At 44.5% G+C, this 18,005-nt stretch overlaps 1 protein-coding gene across 2 annotated transcripts in view; it reads left to right on the top strand.

The window, feature by feature from the left end:
• sik2a (salt-inducible kinase 2a) overlaps positions 1-18,005 on the top strand; it is a 148,460-nt gene that overhangs the window by 33,543 nt on the left and 96,912 nt on the right. Inside the window, exon 2 of one of the 2 annotated variants that reach the window (XM_041174544.1) lies at positions 3,764-3,880. The exons of the other annotated variant lie outside the window; for it this stretch is intronic. Coding sequence (XP_041030478.1) covers positions 3,764-3,880 — 117 coding nt within the window. The remainder of the gene's footprint in view (positions 1-3,763; positions 3,881-18,005) is intronic. 2 annotated transcript variants of the gene reach the window in all.

Raw genomic sequence — 18,005 nt, 5'->3', positions numbered from 1 at the left:
ACTCATTAAATGGTAGCCATTCTGTATAACGTCTAAGAGGAATCGCAAATCAGACTTTACCTTGTGTGCGTGGAGAGTGTAGGTTTTCCTGTTAATGCTGTCCCAAATGATTCCAGGGCTGTTGATGCGATAGCTAAATACTTGAAACTCGAGATGCCAGCTATCTTCCCTGAGCCGATCCCGGTGCTGGATATTTGCAAATCCTTTTTTCTGTGCAATGTATTTATGTTCTGTAGAAGCCGACTGTATTACTCTGCAGGACTCCGGAAAATTCTGGATGCAGCCAGTACAGAAGATTCCATCGTTAAAATATGTAGTCACTATGACTAATACAGATCCCCAGCAACCTTAGCTCAATGTTCTAAAGGGGAGGCCAAATATTTTGCACAAGGTCTCCTGTTCCAAAGTGAAAGGTTCAATTTAATTAAAAACATATTTTCAATTAATGAATCTTTTGCAGGTGACAACTGTGACACACTCTCCCACCTTTGAGCCAGAAGATTGCGGATTCAAGTCCCTCTTCAGGACTTGAGCTTAAAAATCTAGGTTGACACTCCAGTGCAGTGCTGCCCTATCAGAGGTCTGCCTTTCGGATGACATGTTAAACTGAGGGCCTATCTGACAACTTGGGTGGATGTAAAAGATCTCATGACACTATTTTGAGGAAGAGCAGGAGTATTATCACCGGTGTCCTGGTCAATATTTATCCCTCAATCAACATCACAGAATCAGCTTATCTGTTCATTATCACATTACTATTTATGAGAAGTATATTGAGTGCAAATTAGCTGACACGTTTCCTACATTACAGCAGTGACTACAATTCAAAAAACACTTCATTGGCTGTAAAGCACTTTGGAACATCCAGCGGTCATGAAAGGTCTCCCTTTTTTCCTTTTCTAGAGGTTAATTTACATGTATAGTGCCACATCACTGGGCTAGATTTTCAGTCTTCCACCCATTGTAGAAACCACCTGCTACAGAGGTCAATGGAAAATGTATTGTTTTGGTAGGGATTTTTAAACTCTGTGTTTTGCAGAGAAGTCAGGTGTTTTTCTTGAACTGAATGGGATTGGACTATGTCATTCGCAGGCCCTGGTTGCTTATCTTCCCAATTTACATGCTTTCTTGGTTGTTGTTAGTGAGTTTGGGTTTGTGTTTTGCAGTCAGAATCTGCTTTTAAGAATGGGGATTCTTGTAGTGGCTGCATTGCAAATTGCATTTGTGAAGACATCAGGGGAAATTTAGTGAGACTGCACTCCCAGAAAAGAGCCTGAATGGATGAGAGCATGATTTGGAGTATGGCTATAATATTACAGCCTGGATTCTCTGACCTCTGATCCTGTCCAATAAGACTCTGTTCCAGGAGGGGCAGCTTGACTGAATTTGTCTCCTTGACTTTTTTTCTTGTCTTTATTTTATCCAGCCATTTAAAAAAAAAATTTTAAATGATTTATGTTGGAGACACCGACCAGAAAAAAGCTCCATTCATTTACCTTGGTGCTGCTCATTGTGACTAGACGAATCCTCACTCTGTGAGCAGCACTCAAACAACAGGAGAAGTCTACATTTAATATGAAAGAGCATGATAATAGTATTAAAAACAAAAAAACCGCGGATGCTGGAAATCCAAAACAAAAACAGAATTACCTGGAAAAACTCAGCAGGTCCGGCAGCATCGGCGGAGAAGAAAAGAGTTGACGTTTCGAGTCCTCATGACCCTTCGACAGAACTTGAGTTCGAGTCCAAGAAAGAGTTGAAATATAAGCTGGTTTAAGGTGTGTGTGTGGGGGGCGGAGAGAGAGAGAGAGAGAGAGAAGTGGAGTGGTGGTGTGGTTGTAGGGACAAACAAGCAGTGATAGAAGCAGATCATCAAAAGATGTCAACGACAATAGAACAAAAGAACACATAGGTGTTAAAGTTAAAGTTGGTGATATTATCTAAACGAATGTGCTAATTAAGAATGGATGGCAGGGCACTCAAGGTATAGCTCTAGTGGGGGTGGGAAGAGCATAAAAGATTTAAAAAAAATTTTTAAAAAATAATGGAAATAGGTGGGAAAAGGAAAATCTACATAATTTATTGGGAAAAAAAGGAAGGGGGAAACAGAAAGGGGGTGGGGATGGGGGAGGGAGCTCACGACCTAAAGTTGTTGAATTCAATATTCAGTCCGGAAGGCTGTAAAATGCCAAGTCGGAAGATGAGGTGTTGTTCCTCCAGTTTGCGTTGGGCTTCACTGAAACAATGCAGCAAGCCAAGGACAGACATTGGGCAAGAGAGCAGGGTGGAGTGTTAAAATGGCAAGCGACAGGGAGGTTTGGGTCATTCTTGCGGACAGACCGCAGGTGTTCTGCAAAGCGGTCGCCCAGTTTACGTTTGGCCTCTCCAATGTAGAGGAGACCACATTGGGAGCAACGAATGCAGTAGACTAAGTTGGGGGAAATGCAAGTGAAATGCTGATAATAGTTTTGCTTGAGATGTGAGTGTGAGAGGCCATGGTAACGGCACCGCTTCAGACGGCAGTGTTGTGCCCAGCGCTCATCATTCAACCTGCTGAGCAAGCCTGCTGTGAGCGCACATGGTAACATCATGTCTGTGAAATATGGTTCATATTTTATGGAGATTACTTCACTAGTGAGTACAGATGGGGACCATGAGGAGGAAAATGGACTCCCAGTGATGTCATTGCACATTCCGCACAACAGTGTTGCTCCAGTTCAAGATTCATGCTTAATTCTCATTTGCAGAATCATCTGAATGTTATCCAGGAGGAGAGATGGGCTTGACTATTGATGGCACTGCCCTTAACTCATTTCTGACTTCACTCCAGAATGCTTGCTTCAGTCCACTTACACTATGTTGGGTCATTTTCATGTAGATTTAAATTTTTTTTTTTTTTTTGTAGAATTGGTGCCTCTTCCCCTCCACCACCCGCCTTTTTTTTGGTGTAAGAATTATTTGTGTCACTTCTACTGCAAAATGTCAGGAAAAATGGCCAGGCAACAAATTAAAATTATGTGAAAAATTTATTAAACTTGCCTTTCGCCAATTATGCAATTTACAGTCAATGGCCTTTCATTATTCTCTTCTGTTCTGCTCTAGCCTTCCAAAATGATCTGTTCTCTGGTAGAGGATGTACGTTTTTGAAAATTGAGCTGATAATGATTCAGCCCTGGTGCTGTTCATTAACTGGCAAGTGTTGAGCAGCTCTCGCATCAGTTCCGGTCTCCACAGCTGGCTTGTGTAAATCATTTTGGTTTAATTAATCTTGCTCATGTCTTGTAAGTTGTAAGTAAATGGCACAGATTGGCGGAGAGAAGAGCCTGAAAGAATTGTTCCCTTTTTAAGTAGCAATAAAAGGAGGCTGTGAATGTTAGAAACCTGAAATAAGCATTCCCTGCCATTTTCCATTTTTAACGGGATTAATCTGGAAGAGAGAGATTAATGCTTGGGGTGTGAGTTCTGATGAAAGGTCACAACCAAAGTAACTAGGCTGCCTTTCCTTACCAGATGCTGATCAACGCTCTGCTTCCAGCATTTTCTGACTTCCCTTTTAAGCCGATAAAAATTTAAGATACAAATCTGCTAATGAGCTATGCAATTTTTTTGTCAATTTTTATAGTATTCAAGGTTTTATTTGCAGAAGTGTGAACGTAATAGCAAAGCTTTGAGGACCTGAGACAGCAGTAGCTCAGAATAATCAGGACTCACTTCATTTACACGTTTCACATTTTCCTTTTTCTCTTTCAAATTGGGGCAATAGGTTGCAATAAAAATCATTGACAAGTCTCAACTGGACGCTGTGAACTTGGAGAAGATCTACAGAGAAGTACAGATCATGAAACTTCTGGATCATCCACACATCATCAAACTCTATCAGGTATAGGACATCTAAATGTATCCCCCGTTGGTGTAGTCACCTTTTCTTCTTCCAAGAAGAGATTCCTATCAATGGAGAAATTCTTTCCACACACTCTTAAAACCTTTTGGAAAAGAAGGTGGCAATTGATGGTGGGAATGCTAACTGGATTGACCTGAACAAAATGGTTTCAACCTGTGGCTGAATTTGGAACATTTTTTACTTTCTATCAACATAGGAACAAGACATTCAGCCCCTCGAGCCTGTTTTGCCATTCAATTAGATCAAGGCTAATCTGTATCTTGATCCTATCTACTGGCTTGGTTTCATAACTTTAATATCGTTGCCTAACAAAAATCTTAATTTTGAAGTTTTTAATTGACATTCACCCTCCACAGCACTTTGGGGGAAGAGTGTTCCAGATTTCCACTCCCCCTTTTTGAAGGAGCCCTTCCTGATACCATCCCTGTGCCTGGAATTTTAGGTTTATATCTCCTTGAGGACTCCCCCATCAGAGGAAATAGTTTCTCTCTATCTAACCTTTCAAATCCTTTAATCATTTTGAACACCCCCATTAGATCACTCCTTGATTTTTCTGCGCTCAAGAGAACACAGGCTTAGTCTATGCAGCCAACCTCCCGTGATCTAAACATTTAACCTAAGTGTAATTCCTGTGAATCTGTGCTGTGCCGCTCACCCCCAACTCCTGCACCCCATTCCAAGGCCATTATATGCTTCTTGAGATGCAGACCCCAGATCTGAACACCATACTGTAGATGGACTTATGGAGATCTTATGGAGTCTAATGAATGAGGATTTGTTCACTTTACAAGTGCATTGTTGAATTCAGAAAAATGTTTTTTTCTTCCATTATTTGAAATGGGGTCTGATATTATATACCCATTGTACTATCGATTTGTGACCTCCCGAGGCTGACATAGATCTTGTGGTATATTGTTGGATGTGCATCGCGTTCCTGATCTCATTAGCTTTTTGCTACCACTAACCTATAACTACTTTAGTATAATTAAATATCTCCCAAGGTGCTTTTTTTACTGGCAAGAAAATGGAACTGAGCAAGAAATGGGAAGGAGAGATTTTTGAAGGTGACTGAAGTGTGGTCAGAAAGGTTAAGAGTTGGTCAAAGTATTTAAAAATGGGGTTTAAAAAAGATTCCAAAAGCTCACCAACCTCCTACAAAGTTTACAATGCTTTGCAAGTGCACTGAAGCTGATGGGAATGTGAAACAGTCTTGAGACTGAGACATGGCGTGACAGAAATCGATCAAACCTAATTCCTCATTTATGGGTCATAGTATGTGTCAATTCAAAGTGACCCAAACTGTTCAAAGTTACTTTCACACAATCTTAGAGCACAGAAGGGAGCCATTCGACCAATCATGCCTGTCAACTTTTTGAAGGAGCTGTCTAATTAGCTCCAGTCTTTCCCTATATCCCTGCATATTTTCCTTTTCAGCTATATTTATCCAATTCCCTTTTGAAAGTTATTATTGAATCTGCTTCCATCATCCTTTCATGCAGTGCATTCCAGATCGTAATAACGCAAGTGTTTTTAAAAAAAAAACTCATCTCTCCTCTGGCTCTTTTGCCAATTAGCTTTAAATTGGTGTCCTTTTGTTTACTCTCTTTCTTGGTATTAGAAACAGTTTCTCATTATTTATTCTAGCAAAATCCCACTTAATTTTGAATGCCTCTATTAAATCTCAATGGAAGCCCCTCTTAATGAAGGAGAACAATTCCAGCCCCTCCAGTTTCTCCACATAACGAAATCACCCATCCCTGGCACCACTTCAGTTAATATCCTCCACACCCTCTGCCAGGGTCTTGATATCCTTCCCAAAATGTGGTGCCCAGAATTGGATGCAATAGCTGAGGCCTAACCAGTGATTTTACAATGGTTTTATATAACTTCATTGGCTTGATAGTTTCACCTTCTGTCTCCTCATAATTTTTCCTGTTGTACAGCCAGGCATTTCAGTGCATTATGTGGGATTGCAAAAGGACGCTTCTTTTTATTTGGGGCAAAGGGGGCTTTGTGTTGCTGTCAGCAGCACAGTGCCTCTTTCTTCATAATAGGATTTGCATCATTTTGTCTTGTATTGACGTCTGTTAGTTTACACTGATAAATATCTCACCTGACATGGATTTGTCGTTATAAGATTGTCTGTCAATCTCTTTTAATTTGAAGAGGAAAGCCAAACGTGTATTACTTATTGTTATGAAGAAAAGCTCACTTGATTTAGAACATGACCTTTGTTGACTTATATTAATATAGTAAATGTCTTGTATATAGAACATTTTACACGTGTCTGTAGAAGAAAATAAATTGTCAGGGCTTTTTCTGTGGGTTCTTGGAAATTCAAGACAATTTAACAACTCTTCACAACGATCCATGTTTAGTTTCTTAGAATCAATCAAAGAGTACTTTCCCACCAATCAACCTTGCTTTGCCATCTTAACATCACACAAATGTCGACCACATCCTTTTCCTTTGAGCAATACCAAGACAGATTCAAAAGTAAATAAAATAAAGTTTATCAAACCCTCTTTCATGTAGAACATGTCCCTTTAAGCATCATTGAGGGCTGTTCGATTAGTTTCTCATTGATCTTATACTATCTAATTTTCAGTGAGCGTCCACATTTGGCAGTCAGGATGTTGCAAAGTGACCTTGTATGGTGAATCAGGCTGAGTGACTTAAAATTAGCAAAATGGTGAGAAGTGGTGAATGAATTTGAAATATGCAAAAAGTAACTTAACAAAACAGTAAAGATTGGGTGGACATGAAAGATGAAACCATTCAGTTTAAGAAAAAAAAATCTAATGGTATAAACTTAGGGTACAATACTGAAAAATATCAAACTTTTGAAATGAGGGATTGAGGTTCCTACATTTCTGTCACAAACAAATTTAACAGTCTCTGCCTGATGGTCTCAAACTACACTCAATAATCACTTGGCTCTAAATAATCACTAGGCACTACCGATATCGTCCTGCCTGGATGATGGGGTTAGATTTTCACCAAGCTGATAGAAAGCATAGCAGAATCAGACATTTATTGGGCTCAGTTTGACTTTATAGGCTTTAATCTTCACTCGGCACCATCAGGTTTTTGTTTTTTTGCTGATCTTGCCTAGGATATATTTTTTGGCAGACATGTTATTCTGACTTACCGCAAATCCATTTCAATTATGTTTCCTCCAGAGATAAAGTACCAATTGATAAAATAAAAGAGTTTACCCCAGCACAGAACCTTAAATACCTAATCATTCAGTCATGTCTCAACCCAGTTACAGACTAAAATTGTTGGGTTCCTATAATCAAGTTATTAAATGTGGCGCTTCTTAATCCTTTGTTTGTCATTCCAGTAGTTCTTTTATGTGGATTCCCAATTACTGGGATATTGACTAGACTGTCAGACATCGCCTTGTTTTGGCAGGTTTGATGCAACTGGGAACTATGCAGCAAATGACAAATGCCGTAAGATCTGGTGGGTTAGTCTCCTTTGCCTCTGTAGATTATTTAAAAAGCTTAGATTAAACTGTTGAATTGTACGTTGGGTTGTTTTGAGTTCTTTGCAGAATTTATTTCACTTGTTAGTTTTCAGTTCATCAGGCAGGGAAAAGATGTTGAGAGTGGCAATATCAGAACCTGTCTGTTACCCAGGTTTTGATTTGCTCAAGGAATTGGGTAGGCGGCAGATATAGCAATTGAACTCCCAATTACGACAGGGGAAGACTTGGTAGTTGGGCCTTATTAGTGTGCAGCCAGCAAGCTGTGAGAGCAAGGAAGGGTGGGACATTAGCTAGCTCCTACACTAAAGCAGCTGATGGTATGGAGTAAGAGGATTGGAGAGGGGGGGGGGGGGGTGTGTGTGTGTGTGTGTGTGTGTACGTGTGTACGTGTGTGTGTGTGTGTACGTGTGTACGTGTGTACGTGTGTACGTGTACGTGTGTGTGTGTACGTGTGTACACAGGAACTGGCAATGTGCCTAACTCCTCCTCCGGTATCAGTAGCTGTACGCACACTCCTCCAGGTTGCCATTGGAGGCCACTTCACGGGTACCTTTTTTAAGAACTGCTGGCTAACCTGCTTCATTCCAGGGATCTATGGTATGGTTGCCAACCCTCCGGAATTACCCTGGAGTTGCAAGGATTTAAACATTAATCTCCTGGACATTGCTGTGAGCAACCAGGTGCAAAGTCACAGTGGCAGTGTAAGGATTTTCTTTTTCATTTCCTTTGTTTATTACCAATTAAAATAAAGGAATTGGGAAGAAGGCCAGGCTGACTGGCAGTCAAGAAACATCTAACTAATTAATGGAGAGCCCTTTGCTTTCCAGTTGGTAGGGAAAATGCATTCGACTGTAATGATGGGCGTGCTGGGCTACCAATAGCAAGAGTGTGGGGGGTGGTGCACGTTGATGTAGAGGGTCCCGTGATGAAATCTCCAGGAAAACATTTGGCCAGAGTCGGCAACCCTGCACCTGGCTGTTTCGAGCAGAAAGACTGGCTGTCCGCTTTGAGGCACACTCAAAAGCTTTTATGGGGCGGACCACAAGCAACCGGTGGGCGTAACTTCACTTTTTTTAATCCTCCAAATTTTTGCTTGTCTACTTCCCAATTTTCTGTCTGTCAGCTGCATGAAAATCGCCTCTCCAGTGTGGGATTAAGGATTTAATATGGTCCCAGTGGTCAGAAAGAAATTGAGGCCCCCGCATTGCACTGCACTCCATCAACATTTCTCAAACATTGGGCACCAGCTTCAAAGAAAAAATAAAGTCTTTTTGACAACCACCCTTGTAAAGGCCTTCTTCCTTCTCCCTTGCCTGCTGTCACCAGCCTCCATAGCAACATATATTTGCTGTCTTGGCTTTAGTTTGTGAGAGACAGCCAGAGACATCTAACCTTCAAAGGAAGATTGATGAGGAAAGACTGTTGACAGGGAAAAGGGCAAAAGAGGAGCAGACTGGAAACGGGAACTAAGTGAGGAAGAGAAAGACTCGGTTGAAGAGAGAGAGAGCAAATGCCAGAGTGTTAATTTCCAAGTACAGCACATGTAAAAATGGCAAACGTCAATCTGTGTGTAATTATTTCTATCTCTACGTCAGGTTTAATGGCTCATGTTTGAGCCACTTTCTGCTGTGAAGTGCACAGAGGGATTAAATTAAAACGTAATTGGAGACTTTACTTTCGGCAACAGGTTTTTGGATCAAAGGAAACCCGAGGAACCCAGCTGGGAACTTGGGAACATCTGTTTCACTTAACTCCCTGCTCGATTGGAGCCTCTGACTGATACCCTCATGGGAGAACAAATAATTCGCTGTCCCACACTGTCACTGGCCAGGAATTGGCGGAGATATGACCAGTGCAGACACTGAATGGTAGTAGTTTCCCACCTTGCAGGTTGCACCCTGGTGGCCTGGACGTGTCACCCGCTGTTTTCCGGTTGATTTTTGGGTGTTTGTTCCCTGAAGCAAATGCTGAAGTCGCTTGTGCATCAGTTGTGGCCTGAATGCAGTTGGGTGCAGAGTAAAACACTCTCCTTCCTTCTCTGAAAACGTGCTGCGTTGAACCGGGGGTAGAGTAAAGGGAGCTGTGATCTCCAGCGTGACCTGGTTTGGAAAAGTTTTACACTGCCACCCCGCACCTGAATGCGAACAAATATCTACGAAGAGGTAACATCTCGGATGTTCGGAATAACGACGGCAGCTTTTTTAATTTGTTTCCTGTCCAACAGTCTAAGAAATCAAACACTTATGGTGGAATCATCCTAGATTTGCACAAACTGCGGTGGGGGGGGGCGGGGGGTGCTGGAATGGCGGCTTTTCGCGCAGTATCATCCTGTTCCTGGCGCATCCCGCCTCATTAATAATGCATTCGTGGGAAATGCGCAGGATTGCTGGCAGGCGGGCTCAGATTTGCCTGCCATGCCGTGACCTCATTGCTTTCTCGCTCTGGGCGCCATATTTAAATCACGCCAGAGCTCATGCCTGCTTTGTGTCTTCAGACCAGGACTGCTCCAGGTGACAGATGGGACCCTGAAAGCAAAGAAGACGGCAGCCCCCAAATTTAGTGACGCCTCTCTGCTGGACACAGTGGAAGGCTGCTGCGATGTCCTCTACCCTTGCTCTTGCCGCAGGAGGTTCACCAGTCACCAATCCAGCCTGGGAGGCGGTGGCAGCAGCAGTCAGCTCCAGCGGAGCTCAGAGGATGTCAGCCATCCCAGTGCAGGAAGAGGATGAATGATCTCTTCCGTTCCGCCAGGGTAGGTCAACCATCTCATCACTCTCAACTCGCACATTCACAAACCCATCAGACATCCACAGGGATCTCACACCTCCAAAGAGCAGCACCACGAACTCTCTCAAACACCCTCACATCTCCATCAGGCTCATATCCTCTCGATCACGTATTCTCATCCCATCCTTGGCTCCGCTTACCACACAGACATTCCTCGCAGTGCCATGCATCCTGCTCATACTCTCTCCATCTGTTTCCGTGCAGGAGAACCTGGCTCACAACAGCAGGGAGAGGTCCCAGACCCGGGAGGGAGGGGGGATGGGGGAACGTGGATTATCCCATATTAGGCCCCTCACTCACTTTTTGAGGAGTGTGCCATTGCACTGACTGGTGAGGACGTGGACCCTGCCTTGGGTGACGGTGAGGTCAGCGGTGAACACCCACGTGAGGATCCTGCACCCCATCATCCCTCTCTCAACACGACTGTGAGTGCTCTCTATCCTGCTTTTGATTCTGCTGCCACGCACTAATTATCTCTACTTTGGTTCACAGGGAGCTTGGCCAAGTGACCCACACCCTCAGCCAGTCAGTCCCTCAGCTCCAACACGTCCTCATCTCCAGCCAAGAGGACACCTCTATTGAAGAGCTGGAAATAAGCAGCTTAGAAGACCCGTCATAGTGCTTACCCTCACCCTCCACCAGTGCTGAGAGAGGGAGACACCTTGGTGGGACCTGGACCCAGAGCAGGATTGGCTTCACAATCTGGTGGTCACTGCAAGGACATGCGCCTGCAGCAGGAGGAGGCAAGTTCATCCAAGGCTCCCGGCACTTGGACTGCTGGGGAAGAGGCATCCATAAGGCCTGAATCAGATGATGAGCCTTTGGATTTGGCCTCCCAAATTATCCTGGAGAGTCAGCAGAAAGCAGGGGAACACCACGCAGAGCTGTTGGAACCTCTCAATAGTGGCACGTGAGTTGGAGGACTGCGTTGGCCTACTCTCTGATGAAGTGGTGCCCACGTGTGTCTATTGAGGTCTCCGTGTGAAGGATGGTGGACACCATGGAGAACCTGGTCCAGCAAAACATGGAGATGTGCACAGACCTACGCTCCATCGTGGTAGCCATGGGTGAGTTCCTGCAGTGGCAACTCGAGAGGGAAACCAGGCACCTCGCTGTCCCTCCAGGTGCTCCTTCCCCTCAAGAAGTTGGGCCAGGGTCCTCAGGCACCCAAAGGGAGTAGGAACGGCAGCTGGACACCCCTGTGTCATCCACTCAGGAATCTCCAGAGGCTGCCCTCTCCCTCCTGAGTCCCCTTTGCCTGTCACCCCCTCAATCTTGGCCTCCCTCTTCATAGAGGGAGCAGCTGGCCCACAGGAGGACAGCAAAAGCAAGCTGGAGCCCTCAAGGCCTCGGCTCTCCAGAGGATGCATGCTGAAGTCATCAGAGGCAACAGGACCAACCATTGCACAGGCTGTCTCCACCCCTGCTGCGGATGTCAGGGCAGCACCTAGAAAAAAGTGGTTGGCCTGGAAAAGCCCTGCCTCACACATACGTCTCCCTCCAGAAACCGCTGATGCTCCAGCTGTGTGCCACTGAACTGCTAGTGGGGTGGTGGAGGGATGCAGGGGGAGGACTCATGAAGCCTGTAAATTAAGCTGAAGGACAATATTACACGTCATTCAGTGAAAGCGAATATATTTTCAGATTTTGAAGTGACAAAACGTGTTCACCTGTGCAGAGACCCGTGCAAGCACTCTCCCATGCACACGAGCCTCCTGCCATCATTCATCTCACTGTCGTGAGCATTTTCAATGCTGCCTACTAGGGTTCTCTTTCAGTTGTCCATCTGAGCTGACCTGCATCTCTGGGCACCCATTGCACTCCCATGTAGCACCTGTGCCCATCCAACACGAGGCTCCACTCACTTTCGATTTGGAAAAACGTGGTCGTAGTTAAGTTTCTCATAAGCTCCCCCATCCTTTGCTTCCCACAGTCACCCATGTCCTTTTCCCCATCACTGTTCACCCCCTAGTGTCACCTTCCACCTCCCCATCATCACCTACCAATCCGAACCCTTTTCTTTCCAGGATGTCCAGGTGAACGTGCATGCTCCCTACCTTCCTGAGAATCCCACCCCCATCCACATTCACCTCCCCGACCTCCTCCTTCCCACCCCCAGTGTCCGTGTCTGCCTCTGAGTCTGCAACAACACCCGTGCCAAGCCTTCTACTGCTACTGTCGCAACCTCACCCTTCCACCCTTTTGGCTCGCTCTGCACCCTTTCATGCTCACCGTTCCCTCGTACCATGCCTACCTTCAGTTCCCCAGCAGGCAGTCAATGACACCACCACCACCACCACCACCACCACCTCCTCCTCCTTGCAAATTCACGTGGACGTTTCCCCGCCCTTATGCCTTCCTCTATCCAGACTCCTTCCTCCCTCAGAACACCATCCCTTACGTGAGCTGCTTTGCAGCGGAGCCATGTCCATGAGGATTCACCCAGCATGCAATGCACACGTTCTTCCAGGGGTCTGGTAGCTGCAGAGCTCCAGCATCATCATCATTTCCTTGGATGTCTGCGATCTGAGCAAGGCCCTAATGGTGAGCCCCGACTCCTGCTTGTCACACTTGTCCAGACGTGTCCTGGGCTGGCGTGTTTCCCCGCCGGCGTAATGGAAAATCTGGCGTGGAGGGACGATTCCAGTCGGGCCTTTGCATCCCTCTAATAGGATACAAAGCGGGTTCACGCTGGCCTGCAGCGGGATTGGCGTTTCGCCATGGTGGACACCACCAGATGATCCCGCTGTGCTTTCATGCCGGTGTGAAACTGATTTTTGGCCTACTCGCCATATTGGTCCCCTCCCCACCCCACTCACTATAACACCTGATGTCAACAGGGCCAGAAAATTCCAGCCTAAGGGCTAAAACTTTGCCATTGAGGCAGGAAACAGCAACTGAATTTGTCCTTGGCTCAGAAACCCACGTCCAGTGAGAAAACTGGAGTAAGGTTAACACTTTCGCGTGGGCAAATCCTTAATTGGCATGGAGACAGGTTTCCTGTCCAATCACGAGCAGCAGGTAAGCTGTATAAGCTGGAGGGCCAATCAGCGGCCATCCATCTTCAGAGGAGTGCCCTGATGCAGTGCAAGATAAGTAACTTAGGCCACCTCAACATGATGGTACTGTCTCAGCCACTTTTGAATTAATTTCATTAAAGAAGCAGAAAACTCAGCCAGGCCACCATTGTTATGGGATGAGAACCCTTCTCCATAGCATTCTTTTTGGCTGCACCCCCAACCCACAAGGGCAGGGAGAGCTTGTAGGCCTACCTGGAGGGCAGGCAGCTGCTGGATAACCACCTCCAGGCAGTTAATTTCCCCCCATCGCATTGGGAAACAGGAGGTCAACTGATAAGACTGTCGGTTTCCTAAACTTACCCTTTAACAAGGCTCTCAAACAGCATAATTACCTGCTTGTCTCATTGGGACGGGCGGTCCTTCTGCCCTTAACCCCCCCCGCCACCCCATTCCCAAAAAATGACCCGTACTGGGAATGACACTCCAGTACCATCATGCTGCTTGGCATCATATTTTCAGGCTGCTCATGCCCCTGTTCCTGACCTTGGGGGATCCCAAAATTCAGCCCCTAGCCTGTCCTTGTTAGTACAAGTGATATTCCCTGATGTAGCTTCTGGACAGGGCCTCTCTCTACTCAAGAGAGGGTATCTGTTTGTCCTGTCTTGCTTCAAAAATGCCTCCCAAAGTGTTTTTTTTTAATATAAAGTGTCTTCTATAAAATGCTGAACTTGGTTTGTATCCCCTTGAGATTTGGAAAGTTTGAGGGGCTGATCTATTCAAGGTGTTTCATGCAATAAATGGGTTCGATAGAATAGAGGCAGAGAAACTGCTTCCTCTGGTTGAGGAACCCAGAACAATGGGGTGCAATCTTAAAATTGGAGTTAGGCCATTTAGGAGTGAAATCAGGAAGCTTTTCCCCTTTACACAAAGGGTATTGGAAATGTGGAACTCTTTTCCCCCAGAAGGCTCCTGGAGTCAATTAAAGCTCTGAAGACTGAGATTGATAGTTTTGTTAGATAAACATCTCAAAGGATACGGAAACAAGGTAGGTTAATGGCGTTGAAATACAGATCAGCCATGATCTAATATAATGGCGGAACAGGCTCAAGGGGCTGAATGGCCTCCTGCTAGTCTTGGGAGCTGTGTAAGGATTTTCTAACTTATGCTCATTAAAAAAAAATTATAACCCAGCTTTAGCACTAGCTCAGGGAAGATGAAGTGAGAAACAAAATTAAGATTTGCAACTTTCTCATAATTTAGAGAATAAAAATTAATTCTTACCTTGAAAATTATAATTTCTTAGCTGTACAGTTGGGTGAGGAGATGAGTTGTGTAGGGATTAGATTGTAGGTATTGTTTCTCTTTTATTTGCAGTCATTGAATATCTATTCAATACTTCCATTTCCCCATTACACTACCAGTGTAAGTAACTTCAAAGTCATTCAAACCCTCCCATCCCTCAAGCAGCTATAAACTCCCTATATCACAGTCCAAAATAAAATTGAAAAAAAGATGTAATGGACTGTAGCGAGTTTAGTCACTCTGGAGTGTGGCACAACCATTTGTGTCACACCACTAGACACTGATTACGATAGAGGCCCCAGGTTTGATCTTCGCTGTGTCTGAAATCAGCTGGCGTGAGGCGGTACAGTTGGTAGTTATCCAAGGCTCCTCCTACTGATCAATGCCCAATGTCACCCAGCTGGAAAGGGCCACAAGAATGTATGGAGCAAGCCAAGAGCCAGAGTCATAGAGGTCTACAGCACAGAAAAAGGCCCTTTGGCCCATCGAGTCTGCGCCGGTCAAACAAGTACCTAACTATTCTAATCCCATTTTCCAGCACTAGGTCCATAGCCTTGTATGTCGTGGCATTGCAAGTGCACATCCAAACGCTTCTTAAATGTTATGAGGGTTTCTGCCTCTATCACTCTTTTCAGGCAGTGAGAGCACCATCACCTTCCTGGCTTTGCAGCAGAGCCATCTCCACCAGGCTGCTATTGAGTATGTTCTAACAACTATTAGCCAACATCTCACAGGCTTGAGAACAGGATATGACAGGAAGTCCCAGGCACAGTGTGAACACTGGGACTGGAGGAGGAGCTGGGGTAAGATGACATGATTCACATCCAGACAGAACCAACAAATATATGTTAGACTGACATTCACATTCTTTTTAGGCTCCAACAAATGTAAAGTGTGTTAAATTTATACATTAGTTATGTCTGAGTCTCGTGACTAATGCTTACTCAGTAGCTCTGAAAGTGGGAGTGAAGTGCTAGTTTCTGATGGTTTAGTCTATATCGGCCCACATAATACACTTGTTAGCAAAATTAAAGCCCAGGATTAAAGCGAAGTGGTAGTGTATTTAAGAAATTTGCTAAAAGACAGAAAGCAGAGATCAGTGGTGAATGCTTGTTTCTCAGACTGGAGGGAGGTATCCAGTGGTGTTCTCTAGGGATTGGTGTAGGAACATTGCAATTTTTTGATAGATATTAATCACGTGGGCTTGAGTATAATTTGCAGTTGACACAACATTTGGAAATGTAGTAAACAGAGTGAAGGATAGTACACAAGCTGGTGAAAAGGCTAGTAGAAGGTGCCAGATAAAATTTAATGTAGGGGAAGTAATGAAATGATGTACTTTGTTGGGAAGAATGAGGAGAGACAATAGAAACTAAATGCCACAATTTTAAAGGGGGGGGGTGCAGAAAGAGAGAGCTGGGTGCTCACATACACGAAAAGTTGGCAGGGCAAGTTGATAACTGGTGTTTTTAAAACAAACGGGATCCTTGGTTTTATGAATAGAGACGTAGAAGACTAAAGCAAGAAGGTCACTCTTTAGGAAACACTGATTCAGCATCCACCAGAACAATATGTCCAGTTTTGAACATCGCACTTCGGGAAGAATGTCAAGACCTCGGGGAGGGTGAAAGTGGAGATTTTTCAAAATTATGCCAGGGATGAAAGACTTAAATTATGTGGAGCAGCTTAAATTGTTCTCTTTGGAGCCTGAATGGTTAAGTGGAGATTTAGTGGAGGTGCTCAAAATTATGAGGGGATCTGATAGAATATAAAAAGAAAAAACTGTTTCCATTGACGGAGGGTCAGTAACAAGAAGACACAGATTTAAGATAATTGGCAAAAGAACCTGAGGGGATCGCACAACGTGTTGCAGTGATCTGGAATGCACTGCCTGAAAGGGTGGTGGAAGCAGATGCATTAGGAACTTTCAAAAGTTAATTAGACGTATATAAAGGAGAAAAATAGCAGTGCTCAGGGGAGGGAATGGGGTCGTAGAGGAGGGGGGGGGTGAAGAGCAATGGTGTGTAATTAATTGTGTAGCTCTTTCAAAGAGGCTTGATGGGCTGAATGGCCTCATTCTGTCCTGTAATGTATGATTCTAGTTTACATGGCTGGCAATGTGATACTGTTTCATGCTGCTTGTCAGTGATGGTACCAAACAGTTTTTCCGACTGCCCAGCTGTCATTGTCATGAATAAACATTTCCCCTCTCCCACATTATGGCTGTTTAGCATACAACAAAGGCTTGACTCTGTGCCAAAATCTTAAGCACTCTTGTTGTGGATCTTTTAATAACTCAATTTAGACATTTGCGGGGTGGAATTGGTCTTTGCCAGCAGCATGACACAGGTTCATATTGAAGCAGCAGCCTGTTGTACACTCTGCTAGGTTTTATTTCCCATTGGCTTGGAAAATATCGCCAAGATTTTTAATTTCAAACCAAGTAGAAGCGGCAGTGAGATTAGGAAGGGAGCCTCTGAAAAGAGCCTGAGCAATTGCTGTGTGAACTTTAGGGGAAAGAAGATTGGGCGTGGTGAAAAATTGGCTGCTGATTCACTACTGCCACAGACCAGCTTCATCCCCTTGACGTTATCTCGTGACAAAGGACGCTTTCTTGGGTTGTGGAACAACACTGGAGAGGAACCTTTTTATTTGGGTTGGGAGGAGAAATGAATGAATCTATTTTCTTCCTTCCCTCACTCTGGTCTTCTCGGGCTGTTGTCCACCTGAGGCTGCTAAGGTGGTGAATCTACACATCAGCCTCTGTCCTTCACGTGGCTGCTGAGGCCTATAATGGGTTCTCTTACTGACTTCCCTTCCCTCCAGTTTGTTCCCTCTGAGATTGACAACCTTCGTACCCCCACTATTCTTGCACCTATTATGAGTGCATAATCTGATTTGATATGTAACTTGAGGTTTCATCACATGACATCTTGCCTGCAACTGAATTACCCCCACACTGCCACTATTGGTCACCCAAACCATCCAAATTCGTGACACAATGCTTTCCTATGTCAATTTTGCCAGTTTTGGTCCCCGTATTTAAGAAAGGATATACTGGCATTGGAGGCAGTTCAAAAGAGGTTCACTCGGCTGATTCCAGGGATGAAAAGTTTGACCTATCAAGAACAGCTAGACAAGTTAGGCCTTTATTCACTAGAGTTTAGAAGGATGAAGGGTGATCTTATTGAAATGTACAAGATTCTGAGGGGGCTTGACAGGCTAGATGTTGAAAAGATGTTTCTACTAGTAGGGCAATCTCGAACTAGGGGATGTAGTTACAGAATAAGAGGACACTCATTTAAAACTGAGATGCGAAGGAATTTCTTCTCTGAAGGTAATGAATGTCTGGAATTCTCTACCCTAGAGAGTTGTGGAGGCTGGATCACTGAAACTATTTAAAGAGGAGGTGGATAGATTTTTGAAATATTGAGGAGTTGAGGGCTATGAGGAGCTGGCATGAAAGAGGAGTTGAGGCCTGGGGCAGATCAGCCATGATCTT

The sequence above is a fragment of the Carcharodon carcharias genome, chromosome 25 (assembly GCF_017639515.1).
Source record: "Carcharodon carcharias isolate sCarCar2 chromosome 25, sCarCar2.pri, whole genome shotgun sequence".
NCBI lineage: Eukaryota > Metazoa > Chordata > Chondrichthyes > Lamniformes > Lamnidae > Carcharodon > Carcharodon carcharias.
This window is presented reverse-complemented; position numbering and strand designations above follow the sequence as displayed.